The 13,972-nt window shown below is 47.7% G+C and overlaps 1 protein-coding gene across 17 annotated transcripts in view; it reads right to left on the reverse strand.

The window, feature by feature from the left end:
- The window catches only part of LOC135912852 (nuclear receptor coactivator 3-like), a 676,617-nt gene that overhangs the window by 22,665 nt on the left and 639,980 nt on the right, over positions 1 to 13,972 (reverse strand). For 16 of the 17 annotated variants that reach the window (XM_070536047.1, XM_070536045.1, XM_070536043.1 and 13 more), the window contains 4 exons: positions 12,411 to 12,611; positions 11,722 to 11,910; positions 8,206 to 8,274; positions 6,638 to 6,718 (listed from right to left, as the gene is read on the reverse strand). In XM_070536047.1, coding sequence (XP_070392148.1) covers positions 6,638 to 6,718; positions 8,206 to 8,274; positions 11,722 to 11,910; positions 12,411 to 12,611 — 540 coding nt within the window. The remainder of the gene's footprint in view (positions 1 to 6,637; positions 6,719 to 8,205; positions 8,275 to 11,721; positions 11,911 to 12,410; positions 12,612 to 13,972) is intronic. The other variant, XM_070536042.1, reaches the window with a different exon arrangement.

Consider the following 13,972-nt stretch of genomic DNA (forward strand, 5'->3'; position numbering starts at 1 on the left):
TTCTGCCACTGTCGGGCCTGAATCTCCTGTGCTGTCACTTTCCGTGTCGTCCTCATCACTGTCATTAGGCGACACTTCTGCAACAATGGCGAAAAGTCTAGCCTCGTAGCGAACATTTTTCCACAGTTGCAACAGCGCTGCCAAGCAACCTTTCTGCACTCCAAATGCCACACACCGTAGTCAACAGTAGATCCCTGTCGCGTGCCAGCGCCGACTTCTTTGCGCCAGGTTCGATGGCACGAGCGATGTCCAATTTCCTACGCTGAGCACCCAGTGTTTCTTTAACCAAGCTTCGTCATGATGCCAGTCCTTGCTTGCACAATGCTGAAATGATGTTGATGTTGATGTGGCTTCACACGCGAATGCACAGGGCACTTGGAGGCCGTTGCTCCAATCTCTGAGGCTTGTTGTTCTGACGGGCTGCTCGATGGGGACGACGCATCGCCGTGATTGCTCGACGAAAAGTGGAAACACTATGTGTTAACCGACATGTACGCAATAAGCTGGTACGGTTTATATGGATACAATATGCATTATGTTCAACGGCTGTTAAGTCAGGGATTTGACTTTACTACTTTTAAAACGAAACTACAATGGAACCCCGATTATACAACTTTCTCAGGACCACGAAAAAGCGTCGTAAAATCCAAACATAAATTATGCCTATAAGAAATACTACTTATATTGTGCGACAGATTTACGAGAAACTTCAATGCAAACTACTAACATACTCTACAGGGCTTGGAAACCCAAATTACCAAAAGTAAATGTGATAAGAATTAATGCTGCAGTACAGGTACCAATCATGCTTTATTTAAACGAACCTTTACGGCACTCCACTATCCACTGCCGCAATTCCCGCCAGCAGTCGCGAACTTTAAAAAATATCAGCAAGTTTCTTTTGGACCTCGTGATCCTTGAACCAAGAGCTTTCCCTCGAGTTGGGCAACGTCCAAAAGGAGGTCCTCTACGGCGTTGCGTGGACAGATGGAGTTCCAGATGCAGTCTATGTGCCGTAGCACCTCATTGAACGTGGTAGGCACAGGCACGGCATCTGTGGCGGCAGCGTTGTCCTCGTCCAATGTCGCAGCGGTGTCAGCACTAGGCAAAGCCTCCTCGATGGCATCATCCAGCGACACCTCGCCGCAGATTGCAACGTTGTCGTCGGCTTCCACGTACTCGGCGAAGGCCGTGGTGAGGTTTAAAACCTCGAAATCGTCGTCGGCGAAGCCTGCATCAGCCTCGAGCGGCATTAAGGTTGTTGCGTCCCAGCAGAGGAGCTAGTCGCTCGTTTAAAGCCACAGTGCTTGAACGAGTTAGCGAGTGTGCTTCGCGACACTAGGTTCCACAAACTGGCAATAAAATGCATGGCATTGAGCACAGTGATCTTTCTTTCCCCGACTCGCTACGCTCCATAGCCGCCAGCCGACGCTGCACTAACCGCTTCCGTTAACCCTTGCTTGACGCATTTATGCCGGCATCCAGTGGCTTCAGCCAGCTTGTGCAGTAGTCGGGCGGAAAAATTGTCCACAAAAAACAATATTTTCCTCGCCTTAGCATCCATTTTGTTATCCAGGTGGTGCAAAATATTGCTGAAGAGCGAACATGTCATCCACACCTTTTTGTTGAAGATGTGGCTGCACGGCAGTGCCTTCAAGTTCTTAAAGCACCGTGGCTTTGCAAACTTTGCAACAACGTGCACGGGCAGCCTCTCAGAACCATCCTCGTCAGCACAGAATAGTGCCGTCACACGCTCTTTACTACGCTTGCCACCATGACAGCTGTCAACCTTAATCGCAAGGGTTTGCTCAGGCTTCATATGGTAAAAAATACCACTCTTATCGGTGTTGAAAACATTGCAGGGCTTGTATGCAGCAATTATCTCCGGCAGCGACTTCATCCACTCATTCACCATCGAAACATCCACAGAAGTGCTTTTTCCACACGAGCGGCTGTACACAATCCTCTTTCGTTTTTTAAAACGATCCAGCCATCCGTTCGATGCCTGAAAGTCATCGATGCCTAGATGCAGTGCCACAAGGTACGCCTTTTCTTTTAGAATGGCGCCGTCAACGTTGATCGCAGAGCTCCGTGCTTGATGCAGCCACTTGACGAGAACTTTTTCTAACTTCTCATGCTGTCTTTCTTTCGCCGCTTCTTTTGCAGAGCGTGGCCTGATGCACTGGTGTTCAGTTGGCCAATGTGGTGGAGAAGACATCAAAACTTCACACACACCAACATCCACAGTGCAGTAGACCTGCCTGACAACTCGCTCACACCGGTGGGTATCTCAAGCAAGTAGCTTCCATTTACAAGCACCGATTCCAGATGTCGTCAATTACCCCTGTGACATGCGAATAATATAACAGGAGCAAGAACGGCAGTCAGATTTATTAAGCAAGGCTGCTGCAAGGGAGCAAATGTGATGCGAGACTCAACCGGAAATTCTGATCGTCTAGCAGGTTCCGCATAAGCACAGCGTCTGGGAACTTTAATTTTGTCTGACAGCTACAGATTTGTTGCTGACAAGTGGCAAAGGCTTTATTTACAGCATTTGAGCTTCAAAACACTGATGCATGTGGCCAGCACGCACCTCTGCTCTGCCTGAAGCACACGACAGGCGGCGCTGGAGGAAGTGAATCTAATGCTGACAAGGGTTGCACACCCTCAAGACTGTGAACGTGGAAGTGAATGGACAGAGTTCAATGCATACAGACTGCAAGCTCGTGAACAAATGCGACACATTGACAAGGAGCCAGGGTTTAGATGCTGGAAACAAAGGGGCAGTCCCTCCACTTGCTCTTTGCTACCAGCCATTTTTAACCTCGACTTTTGGCACAAAACTGAAGAAAAACTCGTCTAACGGTGCTCACAAAAATGCCTATCATCAAAATTACTACAAATGGAAATCATCGCAATCCTGCCATCCAGGCCAATGACCTAAGCTCTCTAACGCATATCACTCAGTTCCGCTGCTCATTCCCAACCATCTTGTGCAGCTTGTAGAAGTCTGTTGCGCAGTTTACACAGTACAAACCTTCGTGGACATTTTTTTGCCATGGGTTTGTACTAGTTAGGTATGTATCACTTAGAAAATGTTAGCAGAAGGGCCCAAGATTAGCCTGTAACAATGGTCAGTGCGTCTCGAAAAGTTTGGCGCAGTATGTCAAGCATAATACAAGTGAAGCAGACCTAGGCTTGCAAATACAGGGAGGTATCCTGTTAATGTTCACTTTGAGAACATATCCATTTTGTCTGCTGCCAAATTTCTGATTGTCTTGGCTGGGGTACCAGTGAGAAAGAAACAGGCCCACATGACCAGTTCCCTTCTTAATGGCTCAGCTCCGGCCAATCAGCAGCCGCCGAAACGGACAGTTCCCTGGGTGGACACTTGCAGTATACCCCCCCAATCATACAGTGCAAGCAAGCAACAAAGCAGTCAGCTGTTCATTCGTGTAAAAGGCAATAGGATAAATAGGTGACATATTACGTGACTTACAAAGCAACTAGATTCACATTTATCACTCTTGTGTTGCTTGCTCAGTATTAGTCAAACCTGCTTATAACAAACTTCATTACAATGAAATTCTCGATATAACAAAGTATTAAATTTCAGTGTAACTACCGCATTGACTCGCATAATGATTGCACCCCTGAATTCTGACGTCAAATTTCGAATTTTTTAAATTTCCCGTGTAATGATAGCACCCCGACCTTGCCGCAGCGATATGTCGTGTGCCAAGTCTAGCTAATAACGATTGCGCTTACCATCTGTCGAATGCTACGCGAATGACTCAAGACAAACCAAGCGGCCTGCACGCACCAAACATTCTCAAGTAGATGCCTCATTTCATTACTTTCATCACTTTCCGCACTTCCATGGCTAAAAGAAAGCTGCAACCAAACTTGCCTTTATTATGTGAAGGCTTTATAATGGTTGTGGTCAACAACAACAAAAAAGGCGCCTTTCGGTTCTTCACACCTGTACTCGTGGGCACGCAACAAATCACGAGCGGCAGTGATAGTAGCCACGTTTACAGTAATACGTTAAAAGTGTACCCATTCATACGCCAACGCTTGTAACACAGCTAAGGTATTCACCCACTCTTAGCGGAAACGTGCCATATTAGGATAGTAGTGAAGACAGATGCCGCAGCATGCCGGCCCTGTGTTTCTATGTCACTGGCAGCTAAGCGCGGCCATCTGTTTCTGTCCCCTCAAAGTGGACATGGCTACGTTATTGCCGCAAACTTGCAAATATTAAAGATATTATTTATTACTGATACGGGAGAAACTGTTTCAATGCACGAAATGTACTCACAAGAACAAAAAATCGCGTTCGGCTTGCTCTGCCTGCCGCCATTTTTGTTTTGGCGTCCCGCACTACACACAGCGGCAGCCGCCTATTTGTTGACCTGTTGTCATCCCGCAGCAAACGCGGGGATGAAAAAAAAAGATTGTTTTCTACTCGCAGGAAATTTAACCCGCGTAGTGATCACGCCCCTGAATTTGCGTCAACTTTTTCGATAAAAAAGTTCGATCATTATGCGAGTAAATACACTAATAGTTTAAACATGATTTCAAGATAACACAATTCCACTGCTGCCACAAAGGAATACAGAGACAATAAACGGAAACGCGCAGATGCCAAATTGTCAAATTACAAGCAGCTGTTTGCAAACGCACCTCTCTGAAGTGGAGTAGCACCATGTTCAATATAAAGTGCAAGTGTGATAACATCCTATTGCACCCCACGTGCTGTTTGTTTTGAGTGGAAGTGAAAGCGTGCGAGGGTGAGCGGAGAGGGATGGTGGCTTGATACGAGTGCTGTCTTCCTGTGCGAGCAAGGAGGGGTCCTTTTCTTTTTTTTTCTATTGCAGAGGCAACAATGCATCAGGTTTTGCGAGCGCACACTTCCCCAAGACAAGCGCCAGCTAAAAACGGAGACACGTCTCTTCCTTCTTTCGTCCTTCATTCTGCAACCATAGCAGCTACCCGTGCCACGGAGGAATGTAACCCGTGTGCAGTCGCACTTTCCGGACGTTGTCATTTAGATGCGAGCGATACAGTTGCATGTTCACGGCAAGGAACATGAAAAACAAACAAAAGGAAACACTGCATTTCGGAGGAGATGTGGAGATTCCTTTTTGTCAGCGGTTTTCTCTGCGCCAGCGTCTGTTTTACAGACACCGTACCGTTCTTACTGTGCTTCGATGGTGCATGGTTGGAATCTATGGAATATAGCAACAGCGAGGGCAAGGGCCAAGAGTCAACAGCGACATAGTCACGGACAGCTCATACGGTGACAACTGATGAACTGATGGTCGGAATGGATAATTTTTGGGATTTCACTGAATGACCTTTCAGAATAACAAACAATTTGCTGCAGTTCCCTGAAGTTCGTTTTATCGGGTCTTCACTTGTTTCGGTGAAGGCTTAAATTGTCAAAAATGGTGCAGCACAGTCGACTCCAATTAATACGAAGTTCCCAGGGACCATGAAAAACATTGAATTAAACGAACTTCCAATTTACCCACAATGGACAAAAATGGACATCTTTATCAGTTTATGAAACAAAATTGGTAACTGCTCTCTGCTTCTGCTTGGAGAATCTTGCTACGGAAAGTAAGTTCTGTAGATGTGTCCGAATGCTTCATCTGCATTGTTCTGTGCAGCAAAAAAACCGCTGCATGAGGGCAAGGCCTGCAGCCACATCAGCAGCTTGAGGCTGTGGCTCAGTTTCAACATGGTCGTCAATGCCACTTTCATTACTAGCCTCGTTGGGCCGAACAATCTCAACGATCTCGATGTTCATCGGTGCACCACGCGTCTCGACTGCACTGTCCAGGGCAACATACTCTTCGAAACGGACCCCACCAAGAGCTGCTCTAAGACAATTGTCATCAAGCTCACTTGTCTGTGCTTCCCCTGTTGGACAACACAAACCATCGCCTGAAGCAGTTGCAAAGAAACCACAAGCCCTGAAGCAGTTGGCAATGGTTTCTTGTTTAATGCGAACCCAAGCTCATCAGTGATGCGACAGCATCTCCTGAAGCCCGATTTTCTTCCTGGTTGAAGCAACACACTAAAAAGTGAAAATTCTGCTGCATATTTCTTTTTTCATTTTTTCAACTATTTCATTATCATCATAATCATCATCATCATGAGCCTAAATACGCCCACTGCAGGGCAAAGGCCTCTCCCATATTTCTCCAACTACCCCGGTCATGTACTAATTGTGGCCATGTTGTCCCTGCAAACTTCTCAATGTCATCCACCCACCTAACTTTCTGCCGCCCCCTGCTACGCTTCCCTTCCCTTGGAATTCCATTCCAACTATTTCGCCACGAGATAAAAAAAGGCCCTAAGGATTACTGAAAAAGAAATGCGAAATTTTGATCACATCGGCCATTTATATGCCACATCCCCCTTCATTTTCCAACTTTCCTTGCGTTTAGATCCGTACCAGAGATTCGACCATATTAAAATCCCAGAGTCGTCGGTTTAATGACTAGCATATCATTTTGAGCAATATTCAAGCAGACATTCCAACTATTTGATACATGCAAATAACAGTAAACGTCCTTAATTTCGTACAATAGGTCCCAAACCCGATGGCCAACAAGAGGAGGCTCACCTGCTGCTGAGGGGGACTGAGCACACCCCCAAACCGTGGAGACAGCTGCTGCGGCGCCTCACCACCAGACATTCCACCTCTCTGCACAGAAGCGACACAAAAGGAGAACGCACGATTAAAGCTCAACCTTTTCCCTGTTGCACTTTACATGTCTGTAGGACATGTGACATCTTGTGGGGTGTGCCATACTAACAAACTTTCATGCAAGGCACCACCCTCTCTCCAGTACCCCTGCCCCCAACCTTTAAGTTACACAACTGGGTCGCGTCATTAAAGGGGACATACCACTCTCAAGCAACATCCTGTAGGCCACTAGCATCGCAAGAAGACCTTCCTTCAATTCTATGATTCTCATGGATGACACTGCAAATATACGACTGCAAACTTTTCACATTTTAGGCAAGCATTTGCGCTGTCCTTTAACATTCATTTAACATTTTCTAAATGCATTTTTCTTACAATACATTTTTATGATACAGGATAACTGAACTCCGTCGTCTCTGATCATCCGACTTTTAATGAAACATAAATAAGCCACACCAGGCGGCTTTGCTTTGAGCAATACTCTGACCACCTTTGAAAGCAGCTACGTGCAAAAACACAAAGGTCCCGACACAGGGGTGAAACTGATGAGAAAAACTGGCCAGTCATCTCTGCACAACCATCTTCAATGCCGTGCTAGTGGCCACGTGTACAGGAAAGCTGCCTCGTCCCACTCGCTCTGGACACAAAGTCCGATGCCCCAAAAAAATGCTGGAGGGACACCCAGTGTTGTCACCCCTGTGGCTCGGTGGTCATAAAGAAGCCCACACGTACAGCAGTCACTATGCTACAACACCATTCCATACAGAAAGGACAAGTGAGACTAAACCACACTCAAGGCTTGCCACACACAGGTATGAGCATCATACCTGTCTTTCACACTTGCCATGCACAATGAACTGTTTGAAAGACACCTGCAGGCAGCTGGTGCCAATGTTGGTTAAGTACAGGACAGAGAACAGCACAGACTGAACAGTGCAGAACAGCCCAACAGCGCAGACAAACACAAGCAAGATGCTGCTGCTCCGTAGTTGAGGCACACGCTAATCCAGCTCCCTACTTTAAATAAATAGTTGGGAATTTACATACCAAAGTCATGTGTGGTGGAACAAAGACCACAGAATATGGTTGGCTAGCATCTTGGCTAGTGGCGCTATGACATATTTCGGCTGGACACGTGTCAACACTGACTAACTCACTTCAGCACTTCTCAAGTCTTGAGTGGTTAACTAGTGTCTTCTTGGCTAACAGCTCTGCGATGTTAGTGACAGAACACACAAGAACACTGAACCCCCCACCCCTGAGAGTTTAGAGTGTTGAGCAGTTGGCTAGTGTCTCGACTAGTGTCCCAACAATAGCCAAGGCAGAGATTTTCTAAGTGCACCTTGGGCTAGTGGCTGCATAGCACATAAGTGACAACTCTGCCCCCCCCACCCCTTCTCAGGAATGTTCCAAGCGTTGAGCAGTTGGCAGCGGCGAAGACAGGAAGCAAGCGCTCGAGTAGGAGGTGTATGGGGAGCACGCACCGGTCTGAATATCTTCATCATTCTCTCCTGCAGGTCCCTGCCCTGTGCCTGGCTCAGGTGGTAGCTGTGCTGCACAGCACGCATGCAAGGCCCACTTGGCTCACGCTTTTGTGTCACACGTACAACCACTATTGCTGTGCTCGACATGTGCAACATACGCGCACACACCGTACAAGGCGTGTCCATCACCTTGTACGTTCATCATGGGAAGCAAGCTGCAAAATTTCTCTGCTCGGCCTTCACTGCAGGCCTGCCCCTACGAGGCTCGCTAGTACCGAGGAACTGTCTCCACTTTGCATTGTGAACCAGTCACCATCTCTGCAGTGGATGCCTTTAGGTCATACGAGCAGTCTATGTGAATAAATGAAGAGTGAGGGCTCATACACCTTTTAAAGGGACACTAAAGGCAAACATTAAGTCAAGCTAAAGTGACAGATAAGTGCTCGAGAATCTCTAAGGCTTCAACATTATTGCGTACAGAGCCTTAGTAATACAAAAATTGCGGTAAATGCGGGACACAATTAGAGATTCTGTAAGACATTCACATACTTGCCCATAACAAAGCCACTCCTCATATAAATTTTGTCACTAGTACTCAACCACTCATTGCAAAAACATCACTGTACAGGGTGTGTCCGGAAAGTAATTTTTTTTTTCCCCGGCGCCGCTATTGGACGTACCTCGATCGGATTGGTTGGGTTAGGTTGGGGGACTCTAAGCTTTTTATCGTTGCCTAGCACAGTCTGTTCCAAGCCCTGAGAGCGTCAGGCTCGCTGTTTCCGTGACCCTCCCGACAGTGCTCTGTCATGGTGTGCGATGGCATCCGCACGCGAACAACGCTATGCGATCAAGTTCTGTGCTAAACTCGACAAGAGTCTTGCCGATACCTACCAAAGGATTCGGCGAGCCTACGGAAATTCTGCTTTGCCATATTCTCAAGCTTCAAGGTGGTTGAAGGCGTTTAAAGGGGGAATAGAAGAACGTGGATGATGAATCCCACTCTGGATGGCCATTAACGAGCAAAAGTGACGAAAATATGTCTCGTGTTCGTTATCTTTTGAACACCAACAATCGAATTAGTGTGCAGATGATAGCACAGACTTTCAATATTCCGAAAACCACGTTGCACGACTTCGCAAGCGACAATTTGAACATGTGGAAAGTGTGCGCAAAGCTGGTTCCTAAACTGCTGACTGACGACCCCAAGAACAACCGAGTGGTGATTGTCAGCGAACTTTTGGAACACGTTCAAATTGAACCTTATTTTTTGGGGGGTGGGGACAGTGTCATTACTGGCGACGAAACATGGGTATCTGAGTAGGATCCTGAGATGAAGCGCTAAGTTGCGAATGGCACACCTCCGAGTCCCCTCACCCCAAGAAGGCAAGAATGAGCAAGTCGAAAGTGAAAACAATGCTAATTGTCTTTTTCGACGCCAAGGGTGTGGTTCACAGAGAATTCGTACCCCAAGGGCCGACAGTCAACGCTGCCTACTGCGTGGATGTGCTCGAGAGACTGAGAAGAAGGGTCCTCCGAGCGCAAAGGATATCGCCAATACCTGGCATTTGCACCATGACAACGCTCCCAGCCACACTTCTCTGCACACGCAGGAGTTCCTGGCCAAGCACAACTTGGCGACGCTGCCTCAGGCCCCCCACAGTTCTGACCTGGCTCCGGCGGACTTCTTTCTCTTCCAGAGAATCAAAAGCGCCATGAAAGGAGTTTGTTTTAGGACCATCGAAGCCAACCAAACTGCCATAACAAAGGCTCTAAAAGAGATTCCCGTCGATGCCTTCCAAGACGCGTAGAGTGCAGGGCAGAGTCGCTGGCAAAAATGTGAAGATGCCAGAGGAGACTACTTCGAGGAATTCTAAAGGTTTTTAACGATCTCTCGAATAATCGTTTTTCTACGGATAAAATTGCATTACTTTCTGGACACACCCTGTATTTTATTATAAGAGGTAAGAAAATGCTACTTGTTCAATTGTATTTTACCTTTAGGAAAAAGAACTCGCGGGCATTACGCTTGACCACGAAGCGGGCAGTCGAAACGTTTCATTTTCGCTTGACTCTGTGCCGCCTGTGCTTCCGCATTTCAGTAGTTTAGTTATTGCACAGTGCTGCACTGGTTTTGCTGGCTCACAAAACTCACGCAAACTGCCAGTAGCAGAGAACTCCACTTCCATGTGATGTCGCGGGATGCCCGAGCGGTCCACACCACTTGACCAAAAGCAGCTGCAGCAGCGAATCCACCGCTCTGTTTTCGCTCAGTTTCTCCATGGCCGTGCAATAGAATTTTGTGCAAAAAAACCGCACCGCCGTCTGTCGGCCACCATTTTACTCGGTGACAGCAGCAAAGGGTGGTGATGGCATATGCAACATCACCATTCCCCGGTTAGGTGGCCGAAGATTTGAATTGCAACAAAGGTGTGCGGGCCCTTCAGATGCAATTTTCTCACAAGTCTTTTCTTGGCACGAAACAAGCATTGCGGGGTTTCTGGAACGGTATTAAAACAGCCCACGTCGAGTTAGTATTTGCCTTTAGTGTCTCTTTAAGGACCTTGCCAAAAGTGACACACATAATACAACCCTATACATTTGAGCCTCATCAGTTCAGAAAATAAGACCATTTGGGATGCCATCAGCTCCTGTGAACCCTATCCTTTGGCATTCAAAGTTTTATGTATACAACAGGCACTTGGTCGCATGAAAGAATTTGAACAAGCACAGCACCGACACTGCAAATGTGATAATGGCAGTGATTAGTGAAAAACATGAATAACACACAAACTACCGCAAGCACCTCAACTAATGAGCACAATGTTTACTGTGATCATCACTTTAGAAAGCAACAGGAATGATGAGTGCTTTTTTTTATTATGACCCCCCCTCGTTTTTTTTGGACTGGTACTTTCATCAGATCTGCTAGCTTCTCTTTTCATGTCGCCTGCAATGCGGCAGCTAGTGCATAAAATAATTACTCTAAGAAAAGTTTTAGTGCATCCTGCCCACCAGCACTAAATTTCCCAAGTAGATTCTTTGTACAAGCACCAAATGGAATAAAATTACAATTGTGTGGCACCCTTGTTAACACACATTTTGCTGCTTGCGATGAAATGTATATATATATATATTGCACATTAGGACATTTCTCACTAAAGAAATTTTAGTACAGCACTCCCCACCAGCATTGTATTCTTTAGCTCTTGTTAGCGGTTGGACCACCCAGTGCTGATCACCGAACTGCTGCCATAACGTTCATGCCAATAAGCAATGACAATGATCACCATTGTCAATACCATCACAGTGCTTGGATAATTGCAACGAGCTAAGGAAAACTGCTTTCACACCAATTTTGGGCAGGAAGCATATTTTCACAGCATTACAGTCCTCAACCTTCCACATTGATTGGTTTATAAAAATGGTGCACGCTGGAAGTGATTGAGGCCTCTCCACCCGGCAGCACGACACACACACACACACAGACACCTGTGCAGAGCGCCCTACAGTAAATACCTGAATGGCAATGTTGGGTGGCGCCACGCCGTGGTTCAGCAGCTCGTTGATGCTCTCGGGCCCGAACGTGTCGGGAGGCTGCTGCTGCGTCTGCATGGTAAGCTGCTGCTGTTGCTGCTGAGCCAGCAGACGCTTCTGCTGCTGCTGCAGGAACATTTTCTGCCGGCGCTCCAGAAGGTTGCGCCGCATCTGCACACGAAGAGGGCACACCATTTCTGCAGAGGCCACAACACTTTCCGTTCTTATGGCTGAAAGCAGGGATGCCAACGTCAAAATGCTGCTACCAATTACAGTAGGACAGAAAGCTGGTAGATTAGCCCCCTTCGCAAGCAGTGCTTGTCTGTTCACTCATTTGCTCACCAATTTCGCAAGTTGGCCATCCCTTCCATTTCAATACTGCTTGATAGAAGATGGCAAAGCGTTGTAACAGAACTTCAGCAGTCTTAATTGTGCTTTCATATTCAAAGGTATGCAACTTCCACTGCATAAGTTAGACAGTACAGTGTGCAGCAGACATTTCTCTTAGTCTCTATTCCTTACTTATGCAGTCAGAGCTACAAGTGTAGCCCAATAATGACATCCACAAGGAAGCGCTCGACATGCAATGACTGATGGTAAAGATGAGCTCAGCAAAGGCACAGATGCTGAGAGTTTGAAAGGGCAGCTCTTGTGCCGATCCCAGTGCTTACCTGCGGAGACACAGCTGCCATGCTGGCCACACTGGGAGCATACTGGCGCAGCCCTTGCTGCTGCTGTTGCTGCGGCTGCGGCTGCTGACCTGGCTGCGGCTGTTGGGAGGCTAGCCGCAGCCTCTGAGCAGCCGTGGTGCTGTACATAGGAGGAGCTGGCTGGTAGGATGCAGAGGATCCGGGCCCCGCGTAGAGAGAGGTCTGGACACGCCACGAGAGAGACATTGCCCTCACTCAACACTCCGGTGAGACAAGAAAAAAACAAAAGTTGCAGGCACTGCTAGAGCCCTGCCACCATCAACACACGGTCAACCCCGTACATTTCTTCAGAACTTGTCTAAGCTGAGAAATATTCTGTGTGCTGCCTGCATTCCACTGTGCGGCAACCTTTGTACTTACTACCGCGAGCCTGCTTAGCCTTTACATCTAACAGGGTGGCATTTGCTTCGATTTCAGTTGAAACCACGGTCGGGACCAGGAAAGCCCGACGTAGCAGCCAGGAAAATGCAACAGCGAGGAATGTGTCAACGGGGTTCCACTGTAATGTGGCACGGAAGGGGCTAATGGTATGATGGCATCTACCCCAATCTGCATTCTGCGCATATACAGTCGCCGACCGATTTTCCAGACTCGAAAAATTCGGACATGCCCGATTATTCAGTCAGCTTCGCGGCACCGCCATTCTCCCCATAGACCATAATGTATAACAACTGCCGAAAGTTCGGACACCTTGCAACCTCTCGTCTGATTTTTCGGACACTCCTTGAGCCAACTCGATCGAGGGCATCATGCACGGACTCTGACCCGCACTTAGTTCGACTTGCTGAACGCCATTTTTGTTTTGAACGGAGCCTCCTTGCTGCCCCACGAAGTGGCACTACTGGAAATCCCCGCTCATCATCATCGTTGCCCGTTGCCACCTGGTTCGATAGAGTGGCCGTACAGCAGTTCCACTTTCAGCTTAGTAAGCCATGTCAAGACAATCCAGCAGCTGATTTGTTTCTTTCGCGCACGACGCTGCGAGCAGGCCACGTTTTTCGTTTGTGTGACTGGTGTCGGCACGGTGGTGTTTGTGTGCTGTGCCGAGGTTTCGGTGATCCAACGCAGCGTACGGAAACATCGCGTCAAGTGTCTAACGGCGTCGACAGTGCCCGTCAGACTGCGCTGGGGAATGCCGGCAAGCAGGTGCCGGGAGGCCTAAGATTTGTCGCCTTCCGATGTGCTCCCTACTGATGCAGAAAATGTTCTGCCGAGACCTGCGCAGTGGTTGCATTGCGATTCCAAACACCGTCTCATTTGACAGTTTCACAGGTGCTGACACTGCTGTACTGACATGCGCAGAACTCGACGACAGTGAGATCATTCGTCAGGTTACTGCTGCACCGCCGGACGATTACTCTGAGTTGGAAGATGACGCACCATGTGCTACGCTGCCGTCGCAGGCGAAGCGTGCACAAGCAGTGACTGTGCTTTCAGCCGCCTATAGTGACCGTACGACCCTCTCCAAGATTCAGGCTTATCTGATTGCGCGTAAACGGAACAGTGTGCAACGGCGCACTCAC

The sequence above is a fragment of the Dermacentor albipictus genome, chromosome 3, assembly GCF_038994185.2.
Source record: "Dermacentor albipictus isolate Rhodes 1998 colony chromosome 3, USDA_Dalb.pri_finalv2, whole genome shotgun sequence".
Taxonomy (NCBI): domain Eukaryota; kingdom Metazoa; phylum Arthropoda; class Arachnida; order Ixodida; family Ixodidae; genus Dermacentor; species Dermacentor albipictus.